The sequence below is a fragment of the Nicotiana sylvestris genome, chromosome 2 (assembly GCF_000393655.2).
Source record: "Nicotiana sylvestris chromosome 2, ASM39365v2, whole genome shotgun sequence".
Lineage (NCBI taxonomy): Eukaryota > Viridiplantae > Streptophyta > Magnoliopsida > Solanales > Solanaceae > Nicotiana > Nicotiana sylvestris.
In genome coordinates, this window is record NC_091058.1 from 77,935,729 (window position 1) to 77,958,401 (window position 22,673).

Here is a 22,673-nt window from a genome sequence, read left to right on the forward strand (position 1 = left end):
GATAAAATAGAAAGAATTATGCTCCAGCCTAGAGTTTCAAAAAATAATTCAGGAGAAAGCCATACTCTGATAAGAAAATTAATAATCATTTCCTCCATAGCTGCATTTGGCTTAAACTCTTCATCTGGTTGCCCACCAGATCCAGGAATTTCAATATTAGGAATTGAGGAAGCACCACCAGGCGACATAACACACAGGGATTGAAGACCAGGTTCAACCTTCACACGCTTACTAGGATCTTCTGAGAATGAAGATCCATCCGTTGGATGCTTAAGATCAACACTACCAGCAGAAGCATGACTCAGTCCGTCAGCATTTTGACCAGTCCCATCATTAGCAGGTACTATTTTCATTTCACTTTGTCTTTGTCGTTCCCAGTTTACAACCAACCCAGCAAGTTCAATAGCAAGTCGTCTATTTTCAGCTGTAGTATTATATGGCAATCCAAGGCGACTCAGAGAGTTCACCATCTGAGGTACAAACTGTGCTCTACAACTGTAGAATAGATCTGAATGGCGAACTATGAGCTGGAAAATGTGGATGAGATTAGGGATAGAATGACCCTCCTCAACAAGAATCTTTTTGGTGTAACGTATCCAGATAGGCATACGGGAATCACCAAGCGGTAACCTTCTTGGAAGTGCTGGCATGAGTATATCAAGCGCTTGCTTAACCAACATTTTATTCTCCGGCTGGCAAGTCCTGAGGAGAGCGACAAATACCTGCAGCAACTAATTCCCCCTAAGATTAGATTGCACAAAACGAATATCACGGCACAATATAGTTCAGAGACAAAATTTAAGTTATATGAACCAAATTGGAGGACTAAAGGAAAAGATCAAATCAGGAGCGAAATACGTTACATCAAACATCAATAATAAAAATCACACGTTTTTTCATGATCCTCATAATGAGGTAGAGTAGAAATGACTAAAGGGCATGATCAATAAGGAGTAAAATATGCTGCATCAACCATCAATAATCAAAACCACGAGTTAATCCATGATTCTCACAATGAGATAAAGTAGAAAAATAATAGGCATCAGAAACTCATGCAAATACAACCGAGCCTATTCTATAAGCACGTACAAACATTAGCTCAAGATTTTTTATCCGATTTGTAAGCATAAAAGCTATGAAAATCGCCAAATAAGCATTAAAAAAGTAGACCAGCAAACTACTGCATACATGGACAACAAACCTGTAATCAAAGTTAGTCTCGTTACAAACAGCATTGTAGTGGTAGGAGGCAGTGGGATATAAGAGATATCTCCCAAACAGGAAAAAAACACATAAGTACTAATGCTTGGTTTATACATTAGTAGCAGAAACAGACAGAACAGAGAAGATACCAAAAACCTATCTACACTAATGCGAGTAGCCTTTGGAAAAAATCCACGAGAAGGTTAGAGCATAGTTCAAGAAAGACAACATAGAAACATGTCACTGATAAGAGTGGATCACTGAAATACTATGCCATTGATTGATGTAGCTAACATCCATGACGTGATCGAATACGATGCGCGTGTGTATGCAATATATATATATATATATATATGTTGATACACACTAACAAATAAAAATTCAGGTGAGATAAGTAGAATTCATCTGGGGGGGTGCTTTTTAACTTATAATAAATAGAACTTTACGCCAGCGACATATTGCATGCAGATGGCATCGTGGAACCACCACAAATAGTGGTACCTGAAGTATAATTTTCTCTGGAGCTTGATAAGCCTCCAAGAAATGGCAGACATTAACAAATGCCCACTGTTTACTAGCACTATCTTCCCGTTTAAGATGATTCCAACCAAACTTTATAAGTTCCTTCCGATGATGAACAAGGTCCGTCTGCAGATACTTGAGAAGGAGAGTAGCGAGTTGCAAAAGCTCTATCCTCAAAGGCTCATCATAATCAGCAGAGACCTACAAAGATAAATCAGGAAAGAAAATGAAATATACCCAAAATTAGCAGAACATTATCAGTAAAAGAAAATGAAGGATATACGAACATAAAGAGATGCAATCATTTACCTCTTCAGGAGGGTCAAGAAGCTTGTCAACAATAGTCTTAATTATAGCAGAGTCAACTACATCCCAAGTCTGACCATTCTGAAATGCATGACCAAGCATCGGAAGAATAAGCATTTGCATTACAACCACCAAATGATCAAGACCAAGTTGTCTCGATTGGAAAAGGTTCAAAAAATGCAGGAGCAGGGTTCTCTTCATGTTGGATGGATATCCTTCAGCAACCTTAATGGCAAGCCACGATGAGTTATCAAAACAAACACTTCCATCTAGAGAAAAGAATTTGATAGACAGATAGCAGCATTACAAACATACCTCAATGATATAGAACTCCTTCAAGAAGGTAAAGTCTATACGAGTACGAAAGAGGAAGATGGAAAGGATATCAAACAGAACATTGATTTCAGTTTTATCATGTCGCAAATAATTCAGGAAGCATTTGACAAGCCATTTGCTCTCTTTGACCTGCAAATATTTATCCCGTAATTTAGCAGGAAACTCATGTGATAAACAAATATATAAATAAAACAATGGCCTGAATATATGCCAAAACAGAAGCACAATTAGGAGAACTTGGCAATATAATAAAAAAAAAGCAATAGTTTTGGAACCTCAGAAATAATGCAATTATCTGCTAGCAATAAGAAAGTTTTTCTTGACTATTTAAGGGGCATGACAATAAAAGGTAAATCATACTCCTTTCCCCAATAGATTGAGGAAACTAATTATTATTTCAACGAAAACAGCATGAGAAGGAACAAAATGGGTAAAAACGGTCAAAGTCGCACACAAAGATCTCAAATATCAAAAACAGAATTCACAGAGCTAGGTTTTGATTCTATGAAGCAATCAATGAGATAAAGTTTTCATGCATATTGAACAAGCACTTCGAAAACAAACAATTATCCAGGGATCATTATGTAATAAACAACGACAACAACAACAAACCCAGTTTGATCCCAACAGGTGGGGTCTGGGGAGGGTAGTCTGTACGCAGACCTTACCCCTACCTAAAGCAGGTAGAGAGGCTATTTCCAATAGACCCTCGGCTCAGGAAGGGCAAGAAGAAGAAGAGGAAAGCAAGGAAGGAAGGAAGGAAGATGGAAGAGAAAAGAAAAGGGAGATATAAAGGATAAGTAGTACCAAATAATAGCAACAGGGAATACAATACTTGAGGCGAAGGGATCATTATGTAATGAAGACTACAAATACCAGTTTGCAAATGCAACATAACTTGCCTGCACTAAGTTTAATTCCTGTTCATTTTGCAGACGGGAGATTCTTGCTGGCGACTTCCACATCAATACCAGCGTATCAAAGACAACACGATTGTTCTGTAACCAGTTAGGCATCAACTTGACCAAAGTTTTCACCAAAGCAAGACCCTGGAAATAAGCATCCTGAGGTGCCACATTGGTTGAAACTGAAGGGACAGAAGCCTCGGCTTGAGGTGTAGCAAGGCCTTCATCACCAGTTGAAGTGCTTGGCCGACTCAAAGATTCTTGTCCAGCAGGTGCATCAGATTTGGTAATAAATTCGGGAAAGGCACTTGCAATTATCTTTTCTGGTGATTTTGCAAGTTCTTCTCTTAAAGGCTGTCCAGCATCTGACCTTATGATGTACATAAACCTGCAAATTTATGAACCATATCAGAAAACCATGGAAGCAAAAAAGCTGCATAACTGCTTGTAATGGAACCATGAGAATGCAATTTCAACAAGTATTCTACTTACCGCCTGAAGTATTTAGGTTGACATAATCGAGCAAGAAAGTAATCAACAGCAGCAGTTGGATATCGATTCAGGAACTTGGTCAATGGCAGCCTATATGGACTGTTAATCTCACTGTAAAACTGCCCAGGTGGAAGAGCTGCTTCCAAATCTATAGTCAACGTCACAAGCTCATCCAGAAACTTCCCAGCTGCAGAGGGAAGCAGGTGGAAGAGTTCGATAATAGCTGCATCCATAAGGAGAAATACATGTCAAAAACAAGAAGTATATTCACTCAGCCCATGTGATTATTAGGAGCAAAGCTGTATCCTACCAGCAGCTATTTTTGGTTCCTCGCCAGCCTTCCACGATTTCTGGCACTGTGCTAGCTTTTCAGGTTCCAACCATTTCCTAAGATGCTCCAGTAACTTGCCACCTAAGGTCACATTAAACCAATTGGACAGAAGTTCAAGCAAGCGGGCCAAACCTTGAAGAAGAGGCATGCTGAGATTTTTAGTGTGGGCCAAGTTAACCAATATAGGTCTAAGACTACTTTGTAGAAGTTCTTTTGGCATCCTTTGCTGTTGTATGACCTACATAACAACGATACCATGAAGGAAAGACCAAATTAGAACTAATGAAGAAATGAATTGACTGAACAGTTATATCATTCAACAGACGAAAAAAAGCATCCTGCTACGCATGTGTCCATTATCCATATCATTCAGATGGCTTAGGGAGTAAATGATGAGAACCTAATGTTAAAACATGCTCGAAAATGCCTTCAAATACAACATTCAATGTTCTATGCGTGCACAAAAATTGATCCTCTTGCAACCCTAATTTCATCGATTTTTTGTCAATTTGTATTTATAGTCCTGCAAACTAAATACTATAACAAGTTATTTTTTCTCCCAACGTCACCAGTAAAGAAATGTGCAAGGGAACGTAACTGTAACCAAATGACATTTCTAAGCAGATCCAGTAATAAGCCTTAAGCATGGAAGAATAGAACATCAGTAAGTGATGATGGAATAAAAAGAGACCCTGATTTCAAGCTAAAACCAACCTGTCGCAACCCTTCCTTTGCAACAGCTACAATTTCTGAATTTCTGCTTGTCAGAGACTTGAAGAACATTGAAATAATTTTTGAACGCAATTCAGATTGATTTTGGGTTTTAAAGTCGGCCCACGCCATAGCAGTGCAGAGTAATTCAATGCAGGCTGTGCGCAGTTTGTTTAACGAGGTTGCTACCTTAGGATTCATAAATTTCATAACCCATACTGTTTCATCAGCCTCAGCTATTTGCAATGCTTCTTGCAGGAAATTGATCAGCTCCTGAGTCAACTTTAGAAGTGGAGGTCTCAAGGCCAAGCAAAAGTTCAAAGCTGTAACAGTCCCCACCTGAAGATACAAGATGATTAGTTCAGCAAGCAAGAAAATGATTATAACAACTCTACCAACAAAACATCACCTGTTGATCAACAGTCTTTGACCGTAATGGACGTAGTATAAGAGGCTGAAGCAAAGGTTGGTATAAGGGTTCAAGCAACTCAGAAACCTCACTACCAGTCCTGCTTGCCAAAAGTGCTAAACAAGACTGCACAATCTTCCTCACATTAATAGACACATTAGGATTAAATAACTCTGATGCGAAGTATTCAACAACTCCTTGGAAGCTTTGCCTCCGCGCTTCACTATTTGCTTCATCAACATTATTCACCACACGAAGAACTTGTGTAAGCACCTGGCTGGTCTCGTCTTGCTCTTTAGTGGCATAAACAGGAAGTCTTTTGAGGACGTAAACAAGTCCCCGCACGATACGGACTTGGAAAGCACACAAAGTTTCAACAGTGACTTTCCCAACCAAAGCACCAAGCCCCATGACTCCCCCCATTTGTGCTTGCCATGTACATCCAAAGCAACAATGCAGAAGACGGGGCAGAAGCTGCTCAAAAACAGGGACACGAACACTAGGAGGTGGAGAATATACAGGACTCATTGATGGGCTAGAGACAATCATAGGTGTGGCAGGACCTCCTCTTGACATCAACACATCTGAATGTTTCGAGCGAGCAAGGAATAGAAGGGTCTCAGCAAACACATTTAGTGCATTTAAAGCTGCCTTGGCATGCAGTCTATTTTCATCCGCCAGGACATCCACCAAAGCATCCAAAAATATAAGAGGGTCCAACTCTTTCAGGTTGGAAGAAGTACTATATCTTGACTTTGCACTAATGCTGGTGCTAGATGAAAGCACAGAGGCACCAACTGGAGTAACTGAAAGAGAACCATGGGCGGCAGAGCTTTCTATATGAAATACAATGGCAAAATGTCGACAGATGCTGATGACATACTCATCCTTGGAATCATGCAGATCGGCTTCAGCACTTGCCGCAATAATGGTCATAAGAAGAATTTTAAAAACAGATCTTTCAGCAAGGAGTTGAGTCTTTGTCTTGACACCCAGGTCAGCCTAGAAGCAAGGCAGTTTCAATATCATTAATTTGAATTCAAATGGAAATAAGATAAGAGGTTACCCTGAAATCTTCCTTACTCTCAGGCAACTACGTGATCAAATAAATTTCTGATATTGCTGTAGCCAGCAACACAGGATAAACGCATTACCAGCAATAAAGTAATCAACAGGTTTTTTGGAATAAACACAACCACTAAGTTATATCACGAACCTTTATATCAGATGTCTCTGATCTTCTCCAAGATGGATCAACTGAGGAAACTAACAAGGTCGATAGCATCCTAGAAGTCAATCTATCATCAGTAGCACTACCAGGAAGATTAAGCTGAGAGGACAAGCATACACGAAGAAATTTCAGAGCTTGTTTTCTGTAGAAAGCATCCACAATGACACTTCTTTGCATGACAGCAGCCACCGCAAGATTTATACAACGATCTAAAGGCACCAAAAATGGGGTGGACGGTTCAAATGTAAGGATCACACGAAGCCCATGCTCAGGATTTTCCTTGCATTCAAGAGCAAGAGGTTCTTTGAGAAAACGCCTATTACGCCCACCTAACTTTCCAAGGAGCTGCAGAGACTTCCCACCCCAAGGATAAGGTGCAGGCCTCAAATGAGACCATAATGCCAAAATCACCTCGGACATGACATTTGCCATGCTTGGTTCCAAAAAATCAGGATTCAGACTATCAATCCAAAACTCAAGTGTTCTTAAACCAAGACTCACTAGGTCATCACTACCTTTAAGACACATAACAAGAGGCTTCATCAGGCGAGGAAGGTGAGGTAACAGTGAACTTAATCGTGCAGGAAGGGTCAAGCAAAGCTCCAGCAGAAGCTCCCGCATATCTTCACCATTAGGCCCCTCAAGCAAAGCCAACAGCATATTCAAACAGGGTTGCAGCATAGGAATCAAGTCACGCAATAGAAGTTCAAATTTTCCTCCTGCAAGGGCACGGAACATTGTACGAAGGAGTTGCAAATAACCAATGGGTTTTTCAACCTCGGATGCATTTTTCATGCAAGTTTCCATAATAACATGCACATGAGGTTGCAGTATGCGCTCACAATCTGAAGGAGCCTTTGCGACAGCACCAAACAAAAACCGAAAAAGATGCAAAACTAGCTTTGCTGCAGGTGAATCTGGATGCTTAAGGACATCAAGTTTGCTGCTTACAAGGAAGTTAACCAGGACATCTGCAAATGGTCTGAAAACTTTTGGTGCTTGCAATAGGGTTGAAAATATGTGGACTAACTGTGTGTTAGAAATCATGCACTCAAACAATTCAGGCATGCATAAGGAGAACATGTCCATCAAATCTCGTGGTTCCATAATAGCCAAAATCTGGGAAAAAAGGTGGATCATGTCTCTCTCTTCGTCCTTCTCCTTGAATAATGCCAAGCAATGAACACCACTTTTAAGCACACCAGAAGCTTTCCAGACCTACCACAGTGAAACATAAAGTGAGTTGCAGAGTTCCTCAGCCACAAGCATTCCCTAGGCAAAGATTAAAGTGATGCAGTTGAGCCACTAGGCAAGATCAAATGCTGCATTAGCATAATACCTCGTCTTCTCTCATTCCTTTAAAAGGCTGAGGTACTGATGAAGAAGTTGATGCTGAGGCAAGAACTTGAGGAGGGGTTCCCTGGGTGGATGCCGAAACCTAAAACCAGTTGGACCACATAAGAAAAGTAAAATTATGAAGGTGAAACACCAGGCACAGCTAATGTTCTATACCTGTGATCGTGGCAAATGCGCATGGGTGATGCTCCATATTATGGTTTTCATTCCTGAAAGACGTAAAGGTGACTAGTCACAATGAAAAAGAGCAGACCAACTCAAATTAAAATAGAGCAAGATGGTTCATCTAACAGCCATGATGAACAGGGTAATGTTAGTGAATTATTACCCATAACCAAGGTTTTAATCAGATGCTTGCAATCACTGACTTCCTTAGAGTGATCCACAGGAACTTGCAAATTGAGTACTGCCTGGAAGAATATAATCCATGATCAAGAGAGAAGACAAAATAGAATTATGAAATTCAATCACAAAACCATACTACTAAAGTAAACTTTTTGGCACTTCATTTGACCTCTAGTCCACGAGCATTCTTTCAAGCAAAAAGAGTAGCAAAGACGGACAAGCAAGATAATAAGCCAGTAACAATATCACACTAGCGCGAAACCTTTATACTGGCAGACTCTCATTCATCAAGAGATTCATGATCTAATATGCACTAATAAAACATTTCCCACAACACTCAGGAAGAAGGTGTAATTATGAGTACAAAATTCATGCACATAAAGAAGCTTATTGTTACAAATCAAGGGTGGAAAGAGATTTTCTTTTATTCTATTTATGGCTCCCAACAACCTCACATATAAAAGAAATAACATATCTTACTTATCAGAAAAAAGGAATAACAAATCAAACTATAATGTGATTATAACTATTGCTTTAAACAATTTATTCAACATGTGCCATTGAGAATGCAAATCCACAATACGTATGGAAAAAAAGAAGACATTAGACCTAGAAGAGTTACATAAACGCCTCAATTTTGGATTCTTAATATCATATTAAGAAAAGGGGGCTCAAACAGAGTTATCCAACTCGGGAAAGCACTGAATTAAGGACAGCAAAGAAATTCACCAAATTACCTGCACCGGAAGTTCTAATTTTGACCTTAATGTAGATCGACCTTTCAAATCCTCCCCCTCTTCTAGAAGCTACAGTCCAAATATAAAGAGAAATATTAGTCTGGACATAGCTGATTGATTAATAAATGGGAAAAACTGGGAATATCCAACAAGTAAGCTCATTTGATGTCATTGTATTCAGGAAATCACTGTGAACGTCAATGAGCAAATACACATGTATTAACGAAATTAAACATCAACAAAAAAGTAGCTAGAGCTATCATTTTTTTTGTTTCCCCTTTTTGGTGGGGATAGCTTAGAGCTATTCTTAATATTGAAATTAAGTTACAATTATAAGTAGTTTCTGCTTGCCGGCGTGCACGCATGCCTTGCTAAAGTCTCGTCCTTTTTTTTTACAGAAGTTTATCATTCTTATATGGCAGAAATGCAATAAGGTTGCATACAATAGACCCAATGAGAGTTAGACCTTCCTGGGAACCGTGCACAACAGAAGCATTGCACACCAGGATACCATTTTTAAGTTTATCATATCTCCGGTGCAACACTCTAAATTGGGCACCTGCTCTAGCATCACCACCTCCATCGCGTCTAATCTAGTCACATATTGACCATTTTTCTACGACTTCTTTTTTTTAATGGTATTAGGTCTTGGGTATTGAGTCATTCCCCTAAATATTGAATTTCCAGTTGCTCTTCCAGAGTCTTCAGACCATCTGAATATTGAATTTCTACGCACTGCTCAAGAAAAGCCATCTTCTCTTCTCTTTTTCTGTAGTTTTTGAATTTGGGCTTTCAGTCCCTCCACTAGCACCAAATCTCCGGTCACCCTTCAAGAGAAATCTCTTTCTCCTTTCTTCCTTTATGATTTTAGAGATCCAATATTGAGTCACCTCCTCTAAACGTTACATTTTTATCAATGTTCCAAAGATTCTTCTCCTCCTCATAGATTCACTGGTGCATTGTTACTGGGTAGATTTCGTCACAATCAGGACAAAAAAATAAAAGATGATCCAATTTACTCAATTATTTTAGCTTTGATATACAAACTCATGTTAATTCACCATCTTGAGTTTGAGGAACGTGTTAAAACTTAAAACTAAGAATATGGTTTAAGTATTTAGATTCACAAAATCTCTATATACATAAGGCTATATTAAAGAATATTTCATAAATATTCCCAAGGATACACAGGATATTTTGTATTTGTAGAAAATTTACCTACCTAGTTAGAAGTAAAGAATATCTATTTACACTTTTTACATAACCTTACACTCCTACATAATGAGTTATTCTAGTACATTGTTGTTCAAAAAATTCAAAACCTGTTCTTTTCTATTTTATTTTAAATTTCTATTTTTCATACTTGATATCTTTAAGTTTCTAATGAGTTGTTTGGGAAGGGGAGTGGAATCATGATACACAGATTAAAAATTGGATTACAATCTGGTCAGGTTGAACAATCGATACAGGTGGGAATTGGGATAAGAGAGAGGGAGAGCCAAATTGGAAATTGTATTACTATTTGTGAGTTTGATATTCTCCAATTTCCCCACACAATATGGCCATGTAGCTATACAAGCTACTATAAAACAACCGACCGCAACAGAGTTCAGTGCAACTTTGAATACAGAAAACAAATGAGGGATAAGTTATATGGTGTTTAATACAGGCTTGCTGTTCCGCATCCAAACACCTAAACTTAATAAGTTATATTGAGTTACAGATTGATTACCTGTGGAATTGTACGCTTAAACGTGTTGAATTTGCCAACAAAAGCGTCCAAAATCCGACCCTAACACAAATATACTGATATGAGTTCTAGTACACAAATAACTGAAAATAAAGCATGGTTGTCCAAGAAACCAAGAAAAGTATTGAAATATGCAGTGGTAGCCCCAGACCAACAAAATCCTTGCTTCATCCATGGTGTGCTGGTCGACACCTTTCTCAAAAATCGGTTCCACCTGTCATAGGAAGAAAGATATCTTTGTCAAATTGAATACTGACCACTAGCCACCATCTTAAGGTCCAAATCATCTGGTTACACTACAGCTGCAACGACAGGGGAATAGATATATGTAATTCATTCATACCAGATTTAACATCAGACGAGCACATGTAGTATGGATGCTGAGCGACAAAGAAGCATCATGCATGTTGCTTGAGAAAAGATAAATTATCCGTGATAACTGCACACAAATAAATCAAGATTAACCCTTTTCAGTAGTAACAGATAAAAAGAAAACGTATGCAGACAGCATAGTCAGTCCAAAGATGGGGAGAAAATATAAAACACAAAAGAAATTTGATATATAAATTATAGAGAAGGGTAAGGGTGAAGATAAAAAATATACCACTAATGTTCAGTTGCTCAACCACAACATTTCAAGCATTCCTTTTATTTATTTATTTATTTATTTTTGGGAGGGGGGGGTGTAGGGTGGGATTGGTAACATTTCAAGCATTAATTAATTGAAAAAGTGACTATGAGGCATTTTGACCCCTTTTCTCTTCAGCTTCTTTTTCAAGAACAGGATTCAACTAGTCCCATTTATCCATTAAAGTTTTTCCTTAGCAAGGCCTTTATCCAAAGAAAACAACTTCCATAATCGTTACAGAAATCGAAGCAAACAACCTTACATAATGTTGAGGAACTAGGGAGCAGGTGCAAAAGCATTCATCACATGCATTCACACTATCCATTTCACCAGAATTTCACCAAGAAATATCTCTAAGGAGACAACAAGAATATCAGACTACCATGGAAATCAGCATGTTCTTACAGAAAAGCACAAGTATCAAAACATGCAATACCTGGGACAAAGAAAGATCCCCCCTGACATGGTGAACAATCTCCGCCAATAGGCTATAAGCCAAAGGCCTCAATGTCTCAAAGCATGCACGACCGGTTCCAACAAGGACCCTGAAGGAGTTTAATTTAAGTTCAATGTCTACGACAAATGTAGGATAGATGAAGATGTAACAATATAAAACACAGAATTATAATGGGATAGTTAAAATGGAGAAGTGCAACGGAAAGGTAAACAGAGACAAGGATGCCACCAAAGAAAATACAAGTCTATAGATCGCTTGTAAAATTGGCAATGTAACAAGGGAATGAATAATGAGCCTCCAAGGCTATACATACACAAGATATGTGTTGCAAAAACGAAGATGTGAGGATAGATGTGTGGTCATACAACATAAAGTGCAAGTAGCACCACATAGGGGTGATTTGGTTATTTTGGTAAGCCAACAACAACGTCACCCAAGGATTATAATCCTGGGATTATTATCCCACATCCAATGTGCAATAAATAATACAAAAGTTTGATACAAAATTTATACCGAATATAGCTTATACACACAACCAAACATTGGAGTGTTGTAATCCCAAATTTTATACTGGGATTAGTTCCGGTAACCAAACAACTCCATTGAGAATAAAACAAGAGTATGTCATTTGAGATGATTTTCATGTCCTACATAGACCTCCAACATACAGCAAGTAGCACAAAAAGAGTAAAACAAGCGGATAGCCGGATATTGCTTGAGATATGCTTGGCCATATCCTATATCGATCTCCAAATGCACCGATCCACGTGTATTAAATCATGATGATTGAAGGTGTAAAAATTGGAAAGATGTAGACCTAAAATCATGTGGAAGAAAACTGTCTCAAAAACTTATGGTTTCTTGGAATCCATGTAAACTCGGGAAAAATATACAAGAAAAATGGAAGTAAAAGATCCATATGGGCGATACCAAATGAAGGAATTAAGGTTTAACCATGCTGTATGCTTACATTTGGTCTCGTGTTTACACAGTCTTTTTAATCTATTTAGAGATTTACCAACCCCAGCTATCTCACTGTTGAGGCTTAGTTGTGTTGTTTCCTGATCATTCTCGCGAGACAACTTCTATTTTTGGTAATCCTTCAAAGAACACCAAGTCTCTCCTTGATGACCACTACAAAAGTGTTGAAAAGAAAAACTCTTTTCAGTAATTATCCAGTGGTACTATATAGTGTACATAGAGCACTATATAGAGTACATAGATGGCTACTATTTTAGCAATTATTCACGTGACATTTCAAGTGAGTCATTCCCTTTTTTATGACGGTGGTATTTGAACCAGCTTGCACGTACTTTGACTATTCCACAGGAACCCTACAACCTCCCACTAGCACACTTATTGGGTAATTCTGTCTACAAGGACAAACGGGAAGATATCACCTAGTATTTTCGTTTTACCTCCGATGGGATCTCAACCTGAGACCTTATGGTTCTCCTCCCGCTCCCTTGGCTACTAGATCACTGGAGAATTTCAAGTAAGTCATTCTCTGAAACATCTTACTATCCTTCTCCAATCAGTCTCTCGAAAAAGGAAAAAAAAAAACATCTGTCTCAATTTTTTCTTTATTTTCATAATGTTAAAGTTTAGATATTTAATCACTTTGAAAATTTGAATTTATGGTCTCAATCCAAAAGTCATTTTTTGTTCTTTTTCTTTTGGGCATCAAGTCCCTTCTTTGAAATTGAATTTCTGATCATCGTTTTGGCAACTTTTTCAGTTACACATCAACTGCCAATCCAAGTACCAGTGAATATCCTAGAGAATTGTGCCAACATATTTCTTTGTTTAACCAAGCAGAGACTTATTTCCTTTCGTACTACAAGAATTGCCATTTTTGTGCAACTACAAACGACTTCCCAAGGGTAAGAATTCCAACATAACTCTTTTTCGACAATCATTCACTATTCCAAAGATACTTTTTTTTATAAAGACTATTCCAAAGATACAATCAAGATGATTGTTCCCTAGACAGGTATATCAATGTTTCTTACATTCAAAATAAGCAATTCAGTTTTATTACTTATAGTTTAAGGGGACATCTTGAGAGGAAAGAGAAATATTATGCAAAATATTCTTTGTAATTATGTAAGTCAAACAAAGAAATATAAAAATTTGTATCATTTTTATAAATATAAATTTTGTATCATAATCCTACTAAATTAAATCTCAAGAATAAGATAACTTTCCTAATTTAACGGAGTTAAAAAAAATTCTAAGGAGCCCTCCTCCAACTGTATGTTGTTAGTGAGAAACAATTCGACAATTGTTTTTCTATTCTATTCTCCTTTCACAACTTCTTTTCTCTTGCTTGTCAAAGAGTACGAAGAGACGCCTAAGAAGTGGCAGCACTATTCTTTCAAAGATCCAGAAATTTGGGTGACTTTTGAAGGTAGAGAATTCTAAATTCTCCTAGACTCACACACCAATCACCATCCTATTTCAGTTAGAAATCTCCATTTTCAAGATAACCTCATATGAGTTAAAATTCCAGCATAATTAAAATGATTACTAAGACAAAGTGGTGGACATTGCAACTGGCAAGTTCCTCTGAGAATGGTTATAGGTCATACCTATTAACTAGGCAGCCGGCACTCAAATCTATGAAGCCTTAGAACAATTAGAAAATAATATCATTAAATAAGGTAAAAAGGGAAAAGAAGAATATGGAACAACAAGCAACGCAACCGGACAAAAAACAAGCTAGTTATGATCAGTGTTGTCAAAGGCGCACTTAAGCGCGCTTAAGCCCTGAAGCGAGGCTCAAAACATGTTGAGTGCTTCGCCTCGCTTTGGGGGCGCTTCTGTGTCGCATCAAGGCTCTAAGACATAACTTTTCCTTGCCTATGAGTGCAATCCTGAAAAGGCAACACTAAACAACTGATATTTCATTTTATCGTAATTATTTTTCAATTTTTTGTCTGTATATGTGTTATTCATGCTTATAATTATCGGTCTTGGACTACATATATATATTTTAACTTTTTCTTCCATTGCGCCTTTTTTCATTAAAGCTCACGCTTTATTTGCACTTTGCACTTAAAGCCCCAACAAACCTTAGAGCTTTTTTACGCTTTTCGCCTTTGATAACACTGGTTATGATGCAATATCTTATTCTTTTACCATCTAGTGTGAATCAAGCTGTATATGATACTATTGTCACTTTATCTTCTACCTCCTGGACGCAGATAATGTGAGTGTTGCACAATGGCGGATCTACATAGAGAGTTATGGGTGCTCAAGCACAGCACCCATTGTCTTTATCCGGATTTAGTATATTTATATAGGCAATCAGCAAAAAATTAAGATGTGTAATGAGTTAGCACCCACAGCTTAATTCTTTTACTGTCTTTTTCTGGAACTCTTTCCGACGAGCATACATGACTTTAAAATCTTAGATCCGCTACTGGTGCTGCATATCTTTCACCTCTAGCTGTTGCGACTTAGCGCATTCTTTTTCTTGTGGAACAGCGACAGTTTTATTCAATATTGATGGCTATTCTACTAATACAGTTTCCAATCTACCCTTTCCAATTGTCTGCCGCAAAAGGCGCAGTACTTTAAGCACAGTTCAATAAACCTAGTTCCAAAAATTGCCCATGAGCCCACCTGCAATCCACATATCAGATTTTGCATGCAGTTCAGAAACATCCTATCCAGGAATATATTTCCGGTAATGCCAAACTGGGTCAAAAGGCGAGTAATGTGGGACAAGACAAGTGCAGGGACACCTTCTTTACATGTAATGGTGAATGGGGGACACTTCGTGAACAATTTTTTATGACTTGGAACATTATCAACCTCATATAAGAAAATCTCTGAAGATTCACAAGAAAGCATGAGCTTTTTTTCCCAGCCTACTTCTGATTGAAAGTTTACCTCTCTTCCAAAAGCGTGTCAATAAGGGGGAACAACCCCCTCTTGAAATCTGTCCCAAGAACATGTTTCAGGGCCACTAGCAGTTCCTGAAAGAACAAAGTTCAGTTTGCAACTATCGCAAAAGAAAGAGAAATCAGGTTCACAAGCAGCATCTCAAGAAGTTCACCTTTCGGATAGAGACTGAGTCCGAACATGTGACAAGCAGATTCACAATGCTTTTACAAATACCCTCTTCATGCGGCTTTATATAGTCAGCGAAACTCTTCAATAAGTACGTTAAGAAAGAAACTGTCTGCAGATTTGCACAAAAGAAGTCTACTTAGTCTTCCCCCTCAAAATGGAAAGGAAAAGGTAAGTTATCTGAAATTAAGTAGATAAAGGTGAACAGAAAGAAAAAAAACAAAATAAGCACAGACGAACTTATCTCCCAATTTTTCGACAATGGAGGTAGAATAATATTAAAAAGTCAGGGACATTCATTTTTGGTGAAATAATTAGTAAAACTATGGGACATTCACCTCAAACTTAACAGCTTGTGCTTGGACACAAATTTTATTTAATAATATGATTTTAGGCCAATTTGTGTGTACCTCGACTAATTCACCGAGTACCTACTCCTCCCACCAACATAGATACTAGATATTTCTACCCACCTAAACTTAGACATATAGGAAAATTTCACCTAGTGTCACCTCTGATGGCATTCGAACCTTGGTACCAAGGTTGCCACACAAACTCTTTAACGCCGCAGCCACTTCTTTTGGGGTGCTTACGCTTGGACATAGCATCAGAAATCACAAAAACAATCAACCCTTGTACTTAGTTTATTTTTTTGGTTGGTGGGTGGTGATATTGAGTTGGGGATGGACTTTTGTTATAGATTTCAATTTCTTATCGTGTTGGTATTTAATGCGCAAAGACCTTACAAATTCACTCAAGAACATCAATTTTAGTAAGGTTACTCTAAACAATGTTATCTAAGGCGAAAAGCGCAAAAAAACTCTAAAGTCCATTCGGGCTTTAAGTGCAAAGCGCAAATAAAGCGTGGGCTTTAATGAAGAAAGACGCAAATGGAGAAAAAAATACAAATATGTATGTATAGTCCAAGACCAAAAATTGTAAGTGTGAATAACAAATATATGGACAAAGAAATTGAAAAAGAATTACGATCAAGTGAAATATCATTGTTCAGTGTTGCCTCTTCGAGATTACACTAATTGGCAAGGAAAAATATGCCTTAGAGCCTTGATGACAACACTGAAGAGCCCGCTAAGCGACGGGGAGCACTCAACATGTTTTTAGCCTCGCTTTAGTGCTTAAGCGCGCTTTAAGCATGCCTTTGACAAAACTGACTCTAAACGATCAATTATTGATGTTTCCCCAACAGTTAAATCAAAGATCTTCAATTCAGGAATAGTATATTGATCACATACAAAAATAAGGAGAAAGAAAGCAAATGGAAAGAGAAATATGTCATTTCACCAGCTAACTCTAAGCTAATTGCAGCAATTAGTCTACACTGAGGGACATAAAGGGCTGGGGAGAATAACTCCAAAGGGCTTTTTGGTTCACATACTAGTCATACAGTTTATAATGCATGGATCATTTATGCAATGAATGAAAATAAAAGGATTGTTACATGCGGTGATTAATAATGAAACTATTGCTATGCAATAATTATAGCATTTTTGTCATTAAATAGTTTATTCCTGCATTGCAACTGCGCGTATTCTCATTCCACACGTAATTCCACATAAAATAATATACAGATTCATGCATAACTTAATGCGGATACTATTTTCGATACGTAATGGAGATATTATTTAATACCATCAACCAAACGCTCTCATTAGTCATGCGGAGATTATTTTTCTTATGTGACTAAACAAAACTACATTAATTGTGTGGCAATTGTTTTTTCTTATGTGAGGATTTTATTATTTTACACGAGACTTTATGCTGGGATAATTTGTACTAATACAATCAATCAGACAACCCACAAACCATTGAGCTAATAAAAAATATTTTTAAAAGAAAGGGAAAAAGAAAATTATTGACTTAACAGCAACAACATACCCAGTATAATCCCACGTAGTGGAGTCTAGGGAGGGCAGTGTATACGCAAACCTTACCCCTATGTTATGGAGATAGAGAGGTTGTTAGACCCTCAGCTCAGGAAAGCATAAGCACCACATTAATGAAAAGAAAAACAAGAAGGGACAACACCGAGAAGCCATGTAAAAGTAGCCAAATACTTGCTACAATCATTATTATTTTTTATAAAGTAAGAAGCTTCATTGACGGCATCAAGACGATGCAGTAGGTACAAAAGAGGGTTGTAGCTCCATTACATAAGAGAATACACTTGAACAAGCAGCCACTCATGCAATTGCACAAATTGACTTGGTAACACTATTCAGAAACATATTTCAGGTCTCGTAGTTCCACAAATACATGTTCAGAAATAGATTTAAAATTATCAACTTAGTTACTAAAAATGTTATTTCTTCTTCCTTTTTCTTTTTCTTTCTGGCTTGCTTCCAAACACCTCGCTAGACCTACTTCCAATTTTGCTTCTTTTCTATAGGTAACCTACTTCAAATTTTCTTTTCTTTTCTTTCTTTTTTTGGATAAGAACCTTAATTGACCGGCTTTCCATTTTTAACCATCAATATTAACGGTACTTTCACTACATAGGGAAAGACATGTCTCAATAATCGAACGTAAATAACACCACTCTTTTTGGGTTCTCTCGTCTTGATTCGCCTTCACGAACCACCCTTGGGTATTTCAAATATTGTTTGTGCCAATGATAAAGGGAGAGTAAAGTAGCTATTATGTGATGGTTAAACCTTTCACATGTTACTCCCAATATTAACTTTATAACCACACACTAACAATAACAAAGGAGGTTTATCATTCTATTGAAAGGGTACTTATTTACGCATTGATTCACACTCTCACGCTCCCTATCCTCACTATTTTTTATTTGTGTTTATTATCAATTTATATTTCTTCAACATTAAGTTATAAGGGGAGGTGTCATGGTATATGTTATTCGCAGATAACATAGTACTGATTGACGAGATGTGAGGCAGTGTTAACGACAAGTTGGAAGGTTTGGAGAGGGACCCTAGAGTCTAAATGGTTCAAGTTGAGCAGGACTAAGACAGAATACTTGGAGTGCAAGTTCACTGATGCAACAGAAGGAGCGGAAGTTACAAGAAAGACACTTGGGAGATCGACGAGGATGTCACACATCATATAGGAGCGGGGTGGATGAAATGGAGGTTAGCGTCTGGCATCTTGTGTGACAAGAATATGCCTCCAAAACTTAAAGGTAAATTCCAGAGTGGTGGTTAGACCAACTATGTCGTGTGGGCCAAAGTGATGGCCAGTCAAGAACTCTCATATACAAAAGATGAAAGTAGCAAAAATGAGGATGTTGAGATGGATGTACGAGTATACTAGGTTGGATAAGATTAGAAATGAAGATATCCGGATTAAAACAGGTGTGGCTCCCATCGAGGACAAGATGCGGGAAGTGAGGTTTAGATGGTTTGGGTATGTGAAGAGGAGAAGCTTAAATGCCCCAGTAAGAAGGTGTGAGCGATTTTTGTTGTTGGGTATGAGAACAGGTAGACAGCAGCCAAAGAAGCATTGGGTAGAGGTGATAAGGCAGAACATGGCGCGACTTCAGCTTATCGAGAACATAACCTTTGATAGGAGGGTGTGGTGGCCAAGAATTAGAGTAGAAGGTTAGTAGGTAATCGAGTGTTTTTTTGTTCCGTACCTGGGGTTTCAGGGTTAGTATGAAAGTGTCTTATTCTTAGATTACTAGTATTAAATGTTGTTTTCATATTGTTAGTTAGTTAGTTGTTGTTATGTAAATAAACATAGTCCTGCATGGAATAGGAGTAATGTAGGTATTGTGTATTGTTATAAACAGGGGTACTTGTATTATAGTTAGGGTACATTAATAATATAATTTTCCCGTATCATATTTCTCATGGTATCTCGTGGCCTTGTATGTCGCTTGCGCTGGTCACTTTATGGTCTAAAGTAGTCTCCTCGAGCCTGGTTTGGTAAGTTCAGCACAGTTATCCAGGAGTTTGGCATGACTCGGAGTGAAGCTGATCACTGGGTATTAAGGTTGCTCAGTCTGGCTCGGGTATTGTGATCATACAACGGAAGTATGCCTTAGACATTCTTGAGGAGACAAGAATGACAGGCTCCAAGACAGGAGGAGCTGCTTAGCGATCCTGCAAGATATAGGCGGCTGGTTAGTAAATTAAATTATCTCACAATGACCAGACCTGACATTTCCTTTTATGTGAGTGTTATAAGTCAGTTTATGGATTCTTCTTGTGATAGCCATTGGGATGCAATTGTCCGCATTCTTCGGTATATAAAATCGGCTCCAAGTAAAACATTATTGTTTGAGGATCGAGGCCATGAGCAGATTGTTGGATACTCAGATGCCGATTGGGCAAGATCACCTTCTAATAGACGTTCTATGTCTGGATATTGTGTTTTAGTTGGAGGCAATCTGGTGTCTTGGAATAGCAAGAAACAAAATGTAGTTGTTTGGTCTAGTGCAGAAGCAGAATATCGAGCAATGGTTATGGCAACATGTGAGCTAGTTTGGATCAAACAATTGCTCAAAGAGTTGAAATTTGGTGAAATCAGCCAGATGGAACTTATGTGCGATAATCAAGCTGCCCTTCATATTACATCAAATTCGGTGTTCCATGAGAGCACTAAACACATTGAGATTGACTGTCACTTCGTCAGAGAAAAGATACTCTCAGGAGATATTGCTACAAAGTTTGTGAAGTCGAATGATCAACTTGCAGATATTTTCACCAAGTCCCTCACTAATCCTCGTATTACTTATATATGTAACAAGCTCGGTACATATGATTTATATGACCGGGTTGAGTGGGAATATTAGTTAGTTAGTTGTTATATAAATAAGCATAATCCTACATGGAATAGGAGTAGTGTAGGTATTGTGCATTGTTATAAATAGGGGTACTTGTATTATAGTTAGGGTATATTAATAATATAATTTTCCCGTCATATTTCTCACACCTACTATCTTGTTTTTCGCTTCGGTTTCTCAGTATCTTGTCGTTGTTACGACTTGTTGCTATTGCTTAATTCGCATACTAGTTCTTAGATTGTTATTATTATCTTTCTAGCATTTGTGGTTGATAATGCTTGTTTCTATTGTTGCTTTTCATCTTCTTGAGCCGAGGATCTATTGATAACACCCTCTCTACCTCCTAAGCGTAGGGGTAAGGTATGCGTACACAATACACTCCCCAGACCCTTCCACTATGTTTTTTTGCTGTTGTTGTTGTAACAAAATTTGAAGTTATTTACACAACACGGAGTTCCAATAAGTCCAATGAAACAAGTTAGGCGAACTTTCCTTTCTTCATGTGTCCTATAGTCAAATGGGGTAAATCTAATTTAACGCATAGGGAATATGCTTGAACGGACAGCTAAGAAAGAACAAACACAAATTAGCAAGAAAAAATTGAATTCGCAAAAATGCAGGAGGCCAACAACCCCTGATCATCAACCTATCCAGATCAAGAGCGTAAAATAAGGTTAAGTAAGTTTAAAGCAGAAAAGAAAAAAAGACAAAAGAAAAATAAGACTTTACCAACCAAAGGATGAAAAATGAGGACTATTAAAATAAGTGTATGCTTTCTCTTTACTCCTATAGTGTTCCCCTGGAAAAGAAAAGATAGCTATATATGATAACATAGTACGTTTCTGGCCACTAATCCTACAATGATGGCCATCTTAGGAGACAATCGTACCATGTAGTGCTTCAACGGTTGATGGCCTAATAGTTGATGAGCTAACACTCTCCGGATATTACAGTAATGAAAGAGAAAAATGGTCCATGCATACTAGACAGCTAACAGGCAGAAGAAGCCCGCTAGACATTGCTTAGCAGAATGTACTAGGTGCTCCATAAATGAGCATAAAGGCAATGTCAAATAAAATAAAGGAAAAGGAACAAGAATAAAAATAGAATTAAGTTCTTTTCTCCATTGACAACAACTCAGAGAACTGTCACGAGATATTGTCAATCACTTAATTATCAGAATCGTCCTAGAAAGGAGGTGACCTTGCACCAATTTACTCAACAACTAAAGAGTATTCTAAAGAGAATGAAAACCTTACCTTAACCTGTGCACCCTTGAGCTCAATAAAGTGAGTCTTCAGATGAGGAGGCACCTTCTCAGGGCCTGGCACTGATATGGCTGAAACCATCAAGGGCAACAAATGGGGAATGTTCGTCTGGACCAGCCGGCTATATAACTGAAACAGAAACATCACTACCAACGGACTCTCAGTAACTATCTTAAATGATCTCGTACTGGGATTAAGCTGACCAGCACCAAAATACCCCCCACTAGAAGTACTCATTTGATCCACCTCCATTGGCTTCATGTCTGACTCACCCAAAGACGACACAGACGAAGTGGGGGCGGGCGGTGGAGGAACTGCCATCGCCCCACTCTCAAAGAAATAACTCACAGTAGCCCTAAAATTCTGGTAGATTTTACAAACAAAGTCCAAAAAGGGTTGAACTTCATTTTCTAAAGTAGGCCTGAAGTTCCTAAGCAAATCAAAAATAATACGGATGCAAATTAAGCCATTCTCTTCGTTGTCCGTTGTAAGAACGTGCATTGCCACCTTCAATAGATCCTGTACAAACGGTCTTAGGACTTCACTATGAGGAAGCCTATTCAGTATCTCAACCACAATGTTCCTCAGCTTATGTTCAGGATTGTCCGCGAACTGTGGCTTTGTAATTTGATATAAGACACCGGAAAATGCACGAAAATAACATTTAAGAAAATTTAAATACTCCCCTGTGTGTGTTATCTCCAAACTGTCCCGTACCTCCATTGCCATCTGTAGTCTTGTTTGAATTGCTGTTAAAGAACAATAAAACAAGGGATAAATATACACATAAAATTAACAAAAACAAAGACAAGGAAAAAAATATAGTGAAGTGTAAAGGTAGTGA

General features: G+C 38.0%; 1 protein-coding gene across 3 annotated transcripts in view; it reads right to left on the reverse strand.

Moving 5' to 3' along the window:
- LOC104219503 (uncharacterized) overlaps window positions 1-22,673 on the reverse strand; it is a 32,080-nt gene that overhangs the window by 9,048 nt on the left and 359 nt on the right. For 2 of the 3 annotated variants that reach the window (XM_009770199.2, XM_070168011.1), the window contains exons 2-22: window positions 21,821-22,578; window positions 15,783-15,908; window positions 15,617-15,702; window positions 11,699-11,807; window positions 10,978-11,073; window positions 10,786-10,848; window positions 10,617-10,676; window positions 8,885-8,953; window positions 8,131-8,212; window positions 7,959-8,011; window positions 7,786-7,884; window positions 6,432-7,664; window positions 5,216-6,217; window positions 4,810-5,145; window positions 4,075-4,333; window positions 3,765-3,987; window positions 3,270-3,660; window positions 2,347-2,496; window positions 2,035-2,256; window positions 1,705-1,926; window positions 66-731 (exon numbers count right to left, since the gene is read on the reverse strand). In XM_009770199.2, the coding sequence (XP_009768501.1) occupies window positions 66-731; window positions 1,705-1,926; window positions 2,035-2,256; window positions 2,347-2,496; window positions 3,270-3,660; window positions 3,765-3,987; window positions 4,075-4,333; window positions 4,810-5,145; window positions 5,216-6,217; window positions 6,432-7,664; window positions 7,786-7,884; window positions 7,959-8,011; window positions 8,131-8,212; window positions 8,885-8,953; window positions 10,617-10,676; window positions 10,786-10,848; window positions 10,978-11,073; window positions 11,699-11,807; window positions 15,617-15,702; window positions 15,783-15,908; window positions 21,821-22,578 (6,305 nt within the window). The remainder of the gene's footprint in view (window positions 1-65; window positions 732-1,704; window positions 1,927-2,034; window positions 2,257-2,346; window positions 2,497-3,269; window positions 3,661-3,764; window positions 3,988-4,074; window positions 4,334-4,809; window positions 5,146-5,215; window positions 6,218-6,431; window positions 7,665-7,785; window positions 7,885-7,958; window positions 8,012-8,130; window positions 8,213-8,884; window positions 8,954-10,616; window positions 10,677-10,785; window positions 10,849-10,977; window positions 11,074-11,698; window positions 11,808-15,616; window positions 15,703-15,782; window positions 15,909-21,820; window positions 22,579-22,673) is intronic. The other variant, XM_009770200.2, reaches the window with a different exon arrangement.